This window comes from Lissotriton vulgaris, chromosome 5 (genome assembly GCF_964263255.1).
Source record: "Lissotriton vulgaris chromosome 5, aLisVul1.2, whole genome shotgun sequence".
Classification (NCBI taxonomy): Eukaryota; Metazoa; Chordata; class Amphibia; order Caudata; family Salamandridae; genus Lissotriton; species Lissotriton vulgaris.
Genome location: NC_141693.1, coordinates 139,127,499 through 139,140,406, shown reverse-complemented (window position 1 = coordinate 139,140,406; position 12,908 = coordinate 139,127,499). Strand labels below are relative to the sequence as shown.

The following is a 12,908-nucleotide window of genomic DNA, read 5'->3' as shown; positions in this document are numbered from 1 at the left end:
TCAGGTTGTAAAATAAAATATTCAGACCGAGTGTTTCAAGTTGTGGAAGCTGATAGACAGAGATTGAGTCAACATAGACTGCCAGAAGTACCGGATATTTTTTGGGAAGTAATGACGGCGGTCCACAAAATGTGTGTACTCCAGCACATGGAGGTACTTTGCAGGTTGGTGTGCTTTGTGGGATCCACAACCATTGGATCAGCCTACAAGTCTTTCAGTTTCCTCCTTTCTGGCCTCAATAAAGACATAGTTAAGGTCTACCTGGCAGCTTTGTCTGTATTCCTGTGTACCCATGAGTCAATCTCCTTTTTTCCAGTTGTTCCTTATTAAGCTTTTTTAGGTGGCTGCAGAATACATTCGAACAAATAACTTTTCAGCTGTCCATTTGGGATTTACATTTGGTGGTAAAGTTCTCCTGTATGCTCTTCTTTCTTGTTCTCTCATTCTTGTGGCAATTACCTCTGACAGAATAGTAGTGAATTGTAAAGTGCTGTCTTCAAAATAGCCTTGCACCCTGTTGTTGCCTTACAAAGTGATGTTGGGAGTGCAATACAAGTTTTTTCCTAAGATGATTTCTGAGTTTCATAGCTCTGATAAAGTATTAGTGCTCGATTTCTGTCTCCTTCCTCATGTCCTAAAAATATTGGAAATGTTGCACAGGCTAGACTTTGGAGGAACGCACAGATTGTATGTGGAGTGGTCCAAGTAATGCAGGGTGGACAAACAACTATTTAACAAGTCTTCGGTCCTAAAGAAAGGGAAAGCTGTGCTAAAACTCAGTCTTTCTAGATGGTCAGCTCTGTGCATTAAATCCAGTTATATATTGACAAAGATGGAGCCACCTGCACGTGGTAATGCTCATTCAGAGAGGTGAAAAGCAGCCACATCTGGGCTTTTTAGATTAGTCCCAATTTTAGATGACTTGGGTGTTAATTTATATTTTCCTAAACATTACTGCTTTGAATGTGAGAATGGATGTACTCTTTAAAAGAACACACATTAAAGAATTGTTGGTTTAAAACATGTTTATGATCCTTAGCCCCACCTCTTGCACCGCTGCTGCTTTGTGAGTATGAGGGGGTTCTGGGTAGATATTTTAATTTGAAGAAAAAGTAACTTAATTTTGGTAACATTCTTTCTGGTGGGTATTTGAACTTGTCACATATTCCTCATCACTCATGTTCACCCCATCTTCTGAAGTGGTTAACACTGTTGGTAATATTTTTTCTATTTGCATCACTTTGATTCTTTTTGTCCTGGCATTTGTGTTGTGTAAAACGGATGGAACCAATAGCACCAGTTTGTGTGCCATCTACAAAGAGTTGTGGCACATTTCCAGTAATTGTGCACAGTGACTAAAGTTGCTTTGGGTGCACTTGGTATCTATGGATGGTACCAATGCAAATATGTTGGAGCCATTCTGATGTCTAGGGAAATTTTTAACACGAGGAACAAGTGTACATCAACTAACATTGCAAAAAGAAAGTACATTTTCCTTTGTCACAAGACATTATGTTAATCGGTGTTTCTGATGTTGGAAATGAAATCAAATTAAATGGTGATTTGTGACCATAAGTTGATTGCGAGAGATAATTAAAGTTATTACTAGACTATCGGTGTGTCAAGCATGTCTGATGTACTTTGAGTTGAATGAGTACAAATGTAAAATGTTATTCATTTTGTCTTCATTTTGTCTTCTAGAATGGTGCTAGTACAAAATAGCAGGAGCTATATGTTTTTGGGTGAAAATTCACACCTGATGAGGTTGTTCACTGTTGCGGTCTTCGTAGGAAATCTCATGCCTATCATTTCACAGGTGAGTGGAAGATGAGAATGTGATCATCTTTGTCTGTGATCGATGTTATTAGGGACTACTACCTTTCACCACTATAGCTCTTTCTTGTGTGTTTGTTTGAGTGAGTCGTAACTCAGAAGATTTTTTTGGCGTTCTTCTAAGAACAAAACTGATTTTTTTCTCCTCTTTGTTTTCTAAGTTAAACCAGTTGCAAGCAGTGCATTAAGCTAGCAAAGATGTGTTCAGGTTGTAATTTGGTATTTTGTAAAACGTACACTAAAGCCAGCAAAAATGAAGTCAGGAAAACAGGAGGCAAAAAGTCAGATGTAACCTCTCTAAGGATGCCAGGTCTAACAAGCGGATTCACTCATCAACTGGTTTCACCAACGGAATTTAAGGAGATGCCATCTGCCAAAAGTGTCTCTAGGGTATTTTGCAATTTGATAGAGGAATTCCGTGAGGTTTTCCCAAATAAGCTAGGGTGCTTTAAAGATAATCTTCATCTGATAACACTCAAATACAATGTACAACCCAAGGTGTCTAAGGTGAGGAACATTCCTTTACTAGTGAGGAACAGTTCGAGAAAGGAATTGGACAAGCTAATTGATAATGGCATAATGCAGGAGGTGGAGGCTTTGGAGTGGTTGGCCCCAGTATTAATGGCCCAGAAGACCAATTGTGATGCCAGGCTTTGTGTGGACCTCAAAGAACTCAACAAAGCAGTGGTGGTTGATCACTATTCGCTGCCAAACATCAATGAAAGTTTGTTTTCTCTTAATGGTGACAAACACTTCTCCTCACTCGACCTTACACCATCAGATAAAGTTGCATCCCTCATCACAGGAATTGACTACCTTTATTATGGCATTTGGAATCTTAAAATTTTGAGGATACCCTTTGGGCTGATATCGGCCACCTCAGTGTTTAATAGGGCTATGGAGATGATCTTTAAGGTGATTGAAGGTGTGAAGGTCTACCAGGATGATATGTTGGTATTTAGGGCTCACCTTGATGAACACAATGGTAGACAACAGGAGGTACTGGCAAAATTAAATGATAGATGACAGACATTAAACTCAGAAAAATATAGGTTTAGTGTAAGTGAAATTGAATATTTAGGTCACTTGGCAACCACATCTGGTATCAGACCTAAAACTGAATTGGTGGAATCCATTGTACATCTCAGAATAAAGAGGAGCTAGTAACATCTCTTGGCATGGCTGAGTTTTATAATAAGTTTGTGCCACAGTTTGCAGAAAAAACAGAACATATGAGAAACTTCATGATGAAAGGCAGGGAGTTTTTTTAGTGTCGGTTGTGCAAGAGGGAATTTGAAAGTGTGATATCATGCTTAGGTACGGCTCTGAATTTAGGAAGTTATGAGCGCAAGGATGAATGATGCCAGTTCAAAAGGAATGGGAGCTGTCCTTATGCAATGACCAAATGGGCAGGACAGGACCATATTGTTTGTATCAAGAGGGTTGAGAGGATCAGAGCTCAACTACTCAAGGATAGAGAAAGAGGCTTTGCGAGTCTTCTGGGAGGTAAGAAAGTTAAAGACATGTGTCTTGGGGCACACGTTTGAGAATAAGACAGATCACAATTCTCTCAGAGAAGTATTCTCGTAGAAGAACATGGAATTTGTGTCCCATAGGACTCACACCTGTGTGGTTGCCCTCCAAGAATTAGAATTTGACATATCATATGTACGTGGTGCCAACAATCATTGGCAGACTACTTTTCAAGGATGTGTGACAGCAAGGATGAGGTTCCAGAGGAGGGACATTTATTTGGTAGAGAGGAGTGTGAAGAGGAAGTGAATGTTTGTTTAATTACTGATGAGATTATACTGGAAGAAGAGTGGAGGAAAGAATTAATGGAGGACATGGTGTTGTAGAAGATCATTAGGATGATTTCTAGTGGCTGGTGTGGTAAGAATGAGTGTGAAGAAGATCTCAAAGGATATTGGCAAGTGAAGCATGATTTGGTTGTTGTTAAAGGTTTGTTGATGAGAGGAAGTAAACTGGTACCCTAACAATTTGAGGAAGAAATTGGTGGATAATGAGCAAGCCAGTCATATGGGGCTATCCAAATTTAAAGATAAGGAGAGAGAGGGGTATTGGTGTTTGGCGATGGACTTGATGATCAAGAGAGAGGTGAGGAAATGCATAGAGTGTGTGCGCAGTAATAGGGTGTTAAAGTGCAGGACACAACCCATGGTTCTAAGAGAATAGGGCTCTGGCCTGTGAGTGGATATTGCGTATGACATTCTTGGTCCCGTCAAGATGAAAATGTGTGCTAGGTATGTCTTGATGTGCATTGACATATACTCACGTTGGCTTGAAATCTAGATTGTGATCTCTGTGAGGTCTAAGGTGCTGATACATTTTCTGGAAGAGTTATTTGAAAGGGAGCCCTTTCCTTCTACGCTCCTTACAGATAATGGAGTGCAAGTGACTTAGGGTATGGTGGAGGAGTTCTGAGGGCAAGAGGTATAAAGCACAAAAAAGCAGCACTGTACCACCCAGAAAGCAATGGTGTTATGGAAAGGTTTATACTTTTGTCTGGAAGAAATATTCACTGTGGTGCTTTTTCTTTGAGGTATTTCTGTGTTCTGGTTTCTCTTTAGTCATATACATCTAGTGGACTTCATCAGGGCATTGCTATGGTCAAGTATCAATATGGGGGCTGGTGTTCTGAAGAAGGAGAATGTGGCATAGCACTTCACGTAGCTGACCAAATACCACAAAGTCCCACTTACTTTCCAATTGTAAATTTGAGTGTGGCCTTATATCTTAGAGCCTTATTTCTGAGTTACTCTCATTTTAGCCACAAGTGGAGAATTACCAGCCATCTGAAAAGCTGTTTTTGTCCTGGAAAACTATGATATTGCAGGATAATGTAATGTTTTTATATGGTCACAGTATAAAGTCAGGGTTTGAAAAGCACCTTTTAAAGGACCTTTGTTTCTAAATTTGAACAGAATCTTTGAACTACTCTGCAAGTGCAACTGTGGTACTGCTGCATCTTTCTCTATTCAGATTGATGTTGTCATTCATATAATATGATGCTTTCAAATCACACACCCACGCTGAATAGATTTTGATTTTGATGTTGAGGGTCATGGAATCAATAACCACTATAAACTGGAGTACAGTACATGATTGTACCCTTTAATGCTTGAGGTTCTCAGGCTGATTGCCTTGACTTGGCTTTATATGCCAATCTCTATGACATCAGTGCTAAGATTGGTCTTTCATCACCATTCTGTATGTTTTCATGAAAACATGCTTTTATACAGTTAGTGTTTCTATTGCTAATTTAGCCACATTCCCATGATAGCTGGAACTAGCCTTTAAAACTATTCCTCTAATCACAGTTAATGCCCTCAATCAAAAAGTTTCTCAATGAGTGCATGTCTACCGAAGCAGAAGTGGAATACGCTCCTTCTCTTACATCACAGCAAAAACCTGGAACAGCCTCCCCACGCACCTTCAGACCATCAATCAATCAATCAATCAATCAATCAATCAATCAGGGGCTTATAAAGCACGCTACTTACCTGTGAGGGTCTCTAGGCGCTGGGGGCAGGGGAAGTTCCAGATCAGTCGAAGAGCCAGGTCTTGAGGTCCTTCCTGAATGTGTACAGAGTCAGGCAGCATCTGATGTTCACAGAGAGCTTGTTCCAGGTCTTAGCTGTGATGTATGAGAAAGCTCCCTTGCCTGTTCTGTTTCTGTGGATGTGAGGGTCCTCAGCCAGGGCGAGGTCGGCGAAACGGAGGTTCCTCTTGGAAGGATACTCTCTTGTTGAGGTATTTGGGTCCAATGGGATGTGCAGGCATGGGTGAGGAGTTTGAAGGTGACCCTCTTCTCGGCAGGGAGCCAGTGGAGGTCTCGTATGTGTTGGGTCATGTGTTTGTGGCGTGGTGTCCGGAGGATGAGTCTGGCAGCGGCGTTCTGGATGGCTTGGAGTCTGTGTAGTAGAGTTCTGTTGATGGCGGCTTATAGGGCATTGCCGTAGTCCAGTCTGCTGGTTATGAGTGCGTGGGTGACGGTCTTTCTGCAGTCAGGGGGATCCACTTGAAGGTCTTGTGGAGGATGCGCAGGCAGTTGAAAGTGGTGGAGTCAACTGCACTGATCTGGCGGTTCATGGAGAGGGAGGAGTCGAGGATGATGCCAAGGTTACGTGTGTGGTGTGTAGGAGTGGGTGCATTTCCAAGGGTGGAGGGCCACCAGGTGTCGTCCCAGGTGGAGGTGTGGGGTCCGAGGATGAGGAGTCTTCACTGAGTTGAGCTTCAAGCAGCTGTCCTTCATCCAGGCTGCCACATTCTTCATTCCTTCTTGGAAGCAGAGTCTGGTGTCTTCGGGATTCTTCATAAGTGAGAGGATGAGCTGGGTGTCATCGGCATACAACACAATGCTGGGTCCCTGCTGTCTAACGATGGTGGCGAGGGGGACCATGTAGATGTTTAAGAGCGTGGGGCTGAGCAATGATCCTTCGGGTACTCGGCAGTTGATGTTGGTGGGTTCGGATAGGAAGGGAGTCTGATCCTCTGGGTTCTGCCAGAGAGAAAGGATTGGATCCAGTCGAGGGCGGCCTCTTGTATCCCTGCATCGTGAAGTCTGGCTGTGAGCGTGCAGTGAAAGACAGTGCTGAAGGCTGCGGAGTGGTCTAGAAGGATGAGAGCCGCGGTGTGTCCCTGTCGAGTAGCATGCGGATGTCGTTAGTGGCGGCAGGAGAGTGGTCTCTGTGCTGTGGTTGCTGCGGAATCCAGACTGGGAGGCATCCAAGATGGAGTTCTCTTCTATGAAGGTGGTCAGCTGGGCGTTCACGAGTCTCTCTATGACTTTGGCTGCGAAGGGGAGGAGAGAGATGGGTTGGTAGTTTTTCAGGTCATTAGGGTCGGCCGATGGCTTCTTGAGGAGGGGCTAAACCTCCGCCCGCTTCCAGTCATCTGGGAAGATGCCGGACATAAAGGAGGCATTGCTGGTCAGTCCTACTTCGGGTGCGATGGCGGCGAGGGTCCTGTTGAAAATGTGTGGTGGGCAGGGGTCTGTTGGGGCTCCTGAGTAGGTTTTCTTCATGGTGGTGGTGATGTGTTCAACTGTGCCGGGCTTCCAGGTCTTGATGGTTGGCTTGCTGCCGGTATCGGTGGGTGTTGTCCATCATTGGTTCGTTGAAGTTGTCGTAGAGGGCCTTGATCTTCAGATGGAAGTATGCACTGAGCTTGTCGCAGAGTTCCTGGGAAGGTGGGATGCCTGTGGCTTCGCTGGGGGGTTTAGTGAACTTTTGTATGACGTTGAACAGGTCTTTGGCATTGTTCGCGTTAGTCTGGACTTTGTTTCTTATGAAGGTTCGCTTGGTGTCTCTTATGCGCTGGTGGTATTCCTTCTGGGTGCTCTTGTGGTTGTTCCATGCTTCTGTGGTTTTCTGTTTTTGCCAGGTTTTCTCTAGGCGTCTGCAGGAGCGTCTGGCTTTTTGTAGTTCAGTGGTGAACCAGGCGGCCTTCAGAGGGTGTTGCTTGGCGGGGCTGCAGAGGGGTGCAAGCTTGTCGGCGCAGCAGGAGATCCAGCGGTGAAATTCCGTGGCTGTGTAATTGGTGTCGGTCGTGGCGCTGGGTGGGTCTTGGAGGAGGGTGGTGTTGAGGAGTTCCTCTGTGACCTTGCTCCAGTTCCTTTGTGGTGGTTGCGGTGCGGGCTTCGGTGCGGCGGTAGTGTTGAAGGTGAAATGGATGCAATGGTGGGTTGTCCAGAGGGGCTGAGTGGTGTGTCTGAAGCTGATGTTTGTTCCTCCCGCGAAGATAGGGTCACGGGTGTGTCAAGCTTTGGGAGTGGGCGTGTTGACCAGCTGCTTCAGCCAGAGTGTCGAGGTTATCAAGGAGAGTGATAGAGTCGGGGTCATTGTAGTTGTCGAGGTGGAAGTTCAGGTCCCCGAGTAGGATATAGTCCGTGGAGGTGATTGCTTGGGGTGTGGACCATCACCTCACTTTCGAATGGCCCACAAGACCTGGCTGTTTGAATAAGCCTCCACGACCTGCAAGCGCCTCGATACCCTATCGGGTGATTAGTCGCTCTTTATAAATCCTGATTGATTGATTGTGGGCCTAATGTTCCAGTCTTGAGCTTCCGGTAATCAACCTGGTGCATTCGCTGAAGTTTGCTCTTGAGTCACACCAGTTTAATACATTGGATTCATTTCTATAAAATAATAATTTGTAATACGCTGGAGTCACTAAACAATAGAAGGTCTTTTCAAATTTATAGCTTCATGAATCTGAGATGTGAGTCTATTACTGGAATGATAAAAAGGACTGGCCTACTTGAGTTATTTTCTCAGGCATGCACTTTTCTTCCATAACTCTGCAATGATCTTTTGTTTTTATTATTTACTTCACATGAAAACCATTTTCCATGCACTTCTGTGTACTTTTACACGATTTTTCCACAAGACCACTTTGGTCTGACTCATTTAGGTGTAAGTTTAGAAGTGAGGTAAGTGTGAGGGGAGGACATTTCTAATATTTTTAAACCCCACAGCTACGACTTTATTGATGTTCACCTTATTTGCAAGGCTGTTTACCTGCCATTCCCCGAGAATGCCTATGACCACTCACCTGGGAGTCACTTACAGCTTTCAAAAGCATATGTTGGTAATGGAATTTCTTTGCATGGGACGTGCTTGACGAAGGTAATAACCCTGATTAGAGGAGCGCCGAAGAAGGGCTCCCTCGCTTTATTTTATTGTGTTCTGCCTTTTAAAGCCACCTTAAAAAGCAATCTTTTATCTTGTATGCACTAAAGTGTAATTTGCACTTTACTCACCGGTTCCACGGTCCCCGGTCCACCGCCAAGTCTTTTGTTTGTGTGGAGGGACTCGGGAAGAGGTTTCGGGCCCCGAAAGCAATTTACTACTTCCGGGCCCAGCCGCCAGCCGGACGCCCCTACTGGGCGTGCCCCTGTCTCAGCGGTTACTTAATCGGAACCTTGCAAGCTGCGCAGCGGACGCGCTTGACAAAGGTATTCACCCTGATTAGAGGAGCGCCGAAGAAGGGCTCCCTCGCTTTATTTTATTGTATTCTGCCTTTTAAAGCCACCTCAAAAAGCGATCTTGTATGCACTAAAGTGTCATTTGCACTTTACTCACCGGTTCCACGGTCCCCGGTCCACCGGCAAGTCTCTGGTTTGTGTGGAGGGACTCGGGAAGAGATTTCGGACCCTGGAAGTGACTTACTACTTCCGGGCCCGGCCGCCAGCCGGACGCCCCTACTGGGCGTGCCCCTGCCTCAGTGCTTACTTAACCGGAGCCTTGCAAGCTGCGCAGCGGACGCGCTTGATGAAGGTATTCACCCTGATTAGAGGAGCGCCGAAGAAGGGCTCCCTCGCTTTATTTTATTGTGTTCTGCCTTTTAAAGCCACCTTAAAAAGCGATCTTTTATCTTGTATGCACTACACTGTAATTTGCACTTTAATCACCGGTTTCACGGTCCCCGGTCCACCGCCAAGTCTTTGGTTTGTGTGGAGGGACTCGGGAAGAGATTTCGGGCCCCGGAAGTGATTTACCACTTCCGGGCCCAGCCGCCAGCCGGACGCCCCAATCAGACCTTCCCTCTGGCCCGGCCACCTACTATAAGTCAGATGCCCTACAAGTCGCGCAGCGGACGTGCGCAGCGGGCGCGTCACTGGCGCACCGAAGGCACGCCAAAGGCAAGCCTGTCTGCTCCCGTCCACGCCAGACAGGGCCCAGGGCCCAGCAATTCCCTTTCCTCATCCCCTAATCCCCTGGTGTATTCAAGGGAATATCTCCTCCAACTTAGACCGATCCCCCAAAACGCCTGTGCGCACTCCATCTCTATGGGAAATTATCCTAGCCACTGTCGTAACTGCAAGTACACGCTCCTGAGGCATGGCCTTGACCAAGCTACACATTCTCCGCTTAACATGGCCCTGCTCAATTGCCGGTCATTACCCAAACATGCCCTCGAAATCCACATGCTCCTCTTAGACTACAAGCTTGAGGTGCTGTTCCTAACGGAAACCTGGATCTCACCAGACTCTAACCCGGATATTGTCCAAGCCCTCCCCACTGGTTACCTGATCCAGCACCTTGACAGACCCTCAGGGAAGGGGGGAGGAATAGCAATAATTCACAAGGATCATCTGACGTGTCGCCTCATCGACAGCCCGATCCTAGACTGTGAAAACTCTGCCTTCCTTATCCAAGTCTCCCGCACAATGTCGTCAGGGCCGTAACACAATGCCCCGCAGCCCCCGCATTGCGGCTGGGCCCGCAAGGGCCACTGGCTCCGGGGGCCCCGCAGGGGCCCCTCACGTAACACATGCTTCTTGCGCTGCGCACAGTAGGGCTGTGACAAAATGGTGCGCGCAGCGTGGGCCGGCCGGGCCCCTGCTGCGAGTTTGAAATGGTGGCGGCGCGTGGCGGCGGGGGCCCGGCCGATGCCCCTGCGAGTCTCAGTCTGTCTTTCATCTTTTATGGTGCGGGCGCGGGCCGGCCTGGGGCCCTGGCCCGGCTGCCGGGGGCCCGGGGCCCTGGCCGTCAGTAATGAGTGACTAGTGTGAGGCAGCAGTTCGAAACTTCGAATTTTCAAATTAAATGTATTGTTATTGTGGAATTGTGCACGGGGCCGCGGGCGGGCCGAGTCACTACTCTCTGACTTCTAGTTCGAAATGGTTGGTGCGGGGCAGGCGGGCCGGGGGCCCCGCGCTGGGGACTCCGCCCCGACCGACTTGAGTCAAGTCAAGTCCGAATTTCAAATTCCAAAATGGGGTGCGGGGGCCCCGGCCGGGGCCCGGACGTCTGTCTGATGCAGGGCAGGCAGGGCCAAGGTGGTGGCAGTGTGGCACGGCACCCCGGGCACTCTCTCTCTGATGCAAATAAAATTTATAAATGGTCAGGTGCCGAATTGATCGATGAATCAGGCGGCTGGACAGATAGACTGTGGGTGCGCGCACACACTTGTTTACTCCCAGTCGGTCCTGTCCAATCCTCCTGACTTCAATCACTGACATTTATAGAGCGCACTACATACCCGTAGGGTCTCAAGGCGCTGGGGGTGGGGGGGTGCCGCTACTGCTCGAACAGCCAGGTCTTCAGCTTCTTCCTGAAGGAGAGGTGGTCTTGGGTCAGGCGCAGGTCGGTCGGGAGGGAGTTCCAGGTCTTGGCGGCCAGGTAGGAGAAGGACCTTCCTCCTGTAGTCGCTCTTCGGATGCGGGGGACGGCGGCGAGGGCGTGGTTGGCTGATCGGAGGTGGCGTTTGGGAGCGTAGAAGTTGATTCGGCTGTTGAGGTAGCTTGGGCCTTGGTCGTGTAGGGCTTTGTGTGCGTGGGTGAGAATGCGGAAGGTGATTCTTTTGTTGACGGGGAGCCAGTGAAGGTCTCTCAGATGTCCGGAGATGTGGCTGGTTCGTGGGATGTCGAGGATGAGTCTGGCTGAGGCATTCTGGATCCGCTGGAGTCTCTTCTGGAGCTTGGCGGTGGTACCGGCGTAGAGGGCGTTGCCGTAGTCCAGTCGGCTAGTGACGAGGGCCTGGGTGACGGTCTTCCTGGTCCCGGTGGGGATCCACCAGAAGATCTTTCGTAGCATGCGTAGGATGTTGAAGCACACCGAGGAGACGTTGTTGACTTGCCTGGTCATGGAGAGGGAGGAGTCCAGGATGAAGCCCAGGTTGCGTGCATGGTCTGTCGGTTTGGGTGCGGTGCCCAGGGCGGGAGGCCACCAGGAGTCGTCCCAGGCGGAGGGTGAAGAGCCCAGGATGAGGACCTCCGTCTTGTCCGAGTTCAGTTTCAGGCGGCTGGTCGTCATCCACTCGGCTACCTCTTTCATCCCTTCGTGCAGGTTGGCTCTGGCAGCGGCGGGGTCGTTGGTCAGGGAGAGGATCAGCTGGGTGTCGTCGGCATAGGAGATTATGCTGAGGTTGTGTTGGCGTGCGATGGCCGCGAGGGGGCTCATGTAGACGTTGAAGAGGGTGGGGCTCAGTGAGGATCCTTGGGGGACGCCGCAGATGACTTCGGTGGCCTCTGACTTGTACGGTGGTAGGCGGACTCTCTGTGTTCTTCCGTCGAGGAAGGAGATGATCCATTCCAGCGCCTTGTCCTGGATTCCGACGTTGCTGAGGCGCTGTACTAGGGTGCGGTGGCAGACAGTGTCGAATGCCGCGGAGAGGTCTAGGAGGATGAGGGCCACTGTTTCTCTGTTGTCCATCAGGGCTCGGATGTCATCGGTGGCGGCGATGAGGGCGGTCTCGGTGCTGTGATTGGCTCGGAAGCCGGACTGTGAGAGGTCGAGGGATCCATTCGTCTCGAGGAAGGCGGCCATCTGCTTGTTGACGGTCTTCTCGATGACTTTGGCTGGAAACGGGAGGAGCGAGATGGGGCGGTAATTCTTGAGTTCGGTGGGGTCCGCTGTGGGTTTCTTGAGTAGAGCGCTGAGTTTGGCGTGCTTCCAGCTCTCAGGGAAGGTGGCGGTGTCGAAGGATGTGTTGATGATGTCTCGCAGGTGGGGTGCGATGACAGCGTCGGCCTTGTTGAAGACGTGGTGAGGGCAGGGGTCGGTCGGTGATCCGGAGTGGATGGAGTTCATTGTGCGGATGGTGTCTTCGGTGCTGATCGGGGTCCAGGCGTGGAGGGTGGTGGTGGGTGGTGGTTGTTCGGTCTTGGTGTGCGTTGGTTGGTTGTTGAAGCTGTTGTGTATGTCCGCGATCTTGTTGTGGAAGTATGAAGCGAGGGAGTTGCAAAGGTCTTGCGATGGGGTGATGTCGTTGTTTCCTGCGCTGGGGTTGGATAGCTCTTTCACGATGTTGAAGAGTTCCTTGCAGTTGTGTGCGTTGTTGTCCAGCCGGTCCTTGAATGCAGTTTTCTTGGCGGCGCGGATCAGCTGGTGGTGCTTCCGGGTGGCCAGCTTGAAGGTGGTCCTGTTGTCCGGTGTGGGTTCCCTTCTCCAGACTTTCTCGAGGGCTCGGCAGTTCTTCTTGGAGCTCTTGAGTTGGTCAGTGAACCACGGGGCTTTCTTGCTGCCGGGTCTGCTGGGCGGGGTCCTCAGCGGGGCGAGCTCGTCCGCGCAGATGCTGATCCACTTCGTGAGGTTGTCGGCGGCCTG

General features: G+C 48.9%; 1 protein-coding gene across 1 annotated transcript in view; it reads left to right on the top strand.

Annotated features, from left to right (window-relative positions):
* The first annotated feature begins 1,700 nt into the window (after window positions 1-1,700).
* The window catches only part of ADAMTSL2 (ADAMTS like 2), a 173,674-nt gene continuing 162,466 nt past the window's right edge, over window positions 1,701-12,908 (top strand). The window contains exon 1 of the mRNA XM_086919989.1: window positions 1,701-1,816. Within this exon, the coding sequence (XP_086776115.1) occupies window positions 1,703-1,816 (114 nt within the window). The 5' untranslated portion in view covers window positions 1,701-1,702. The remainder of the gene's footprint in view (window positions 1,817-12,908) is intronic.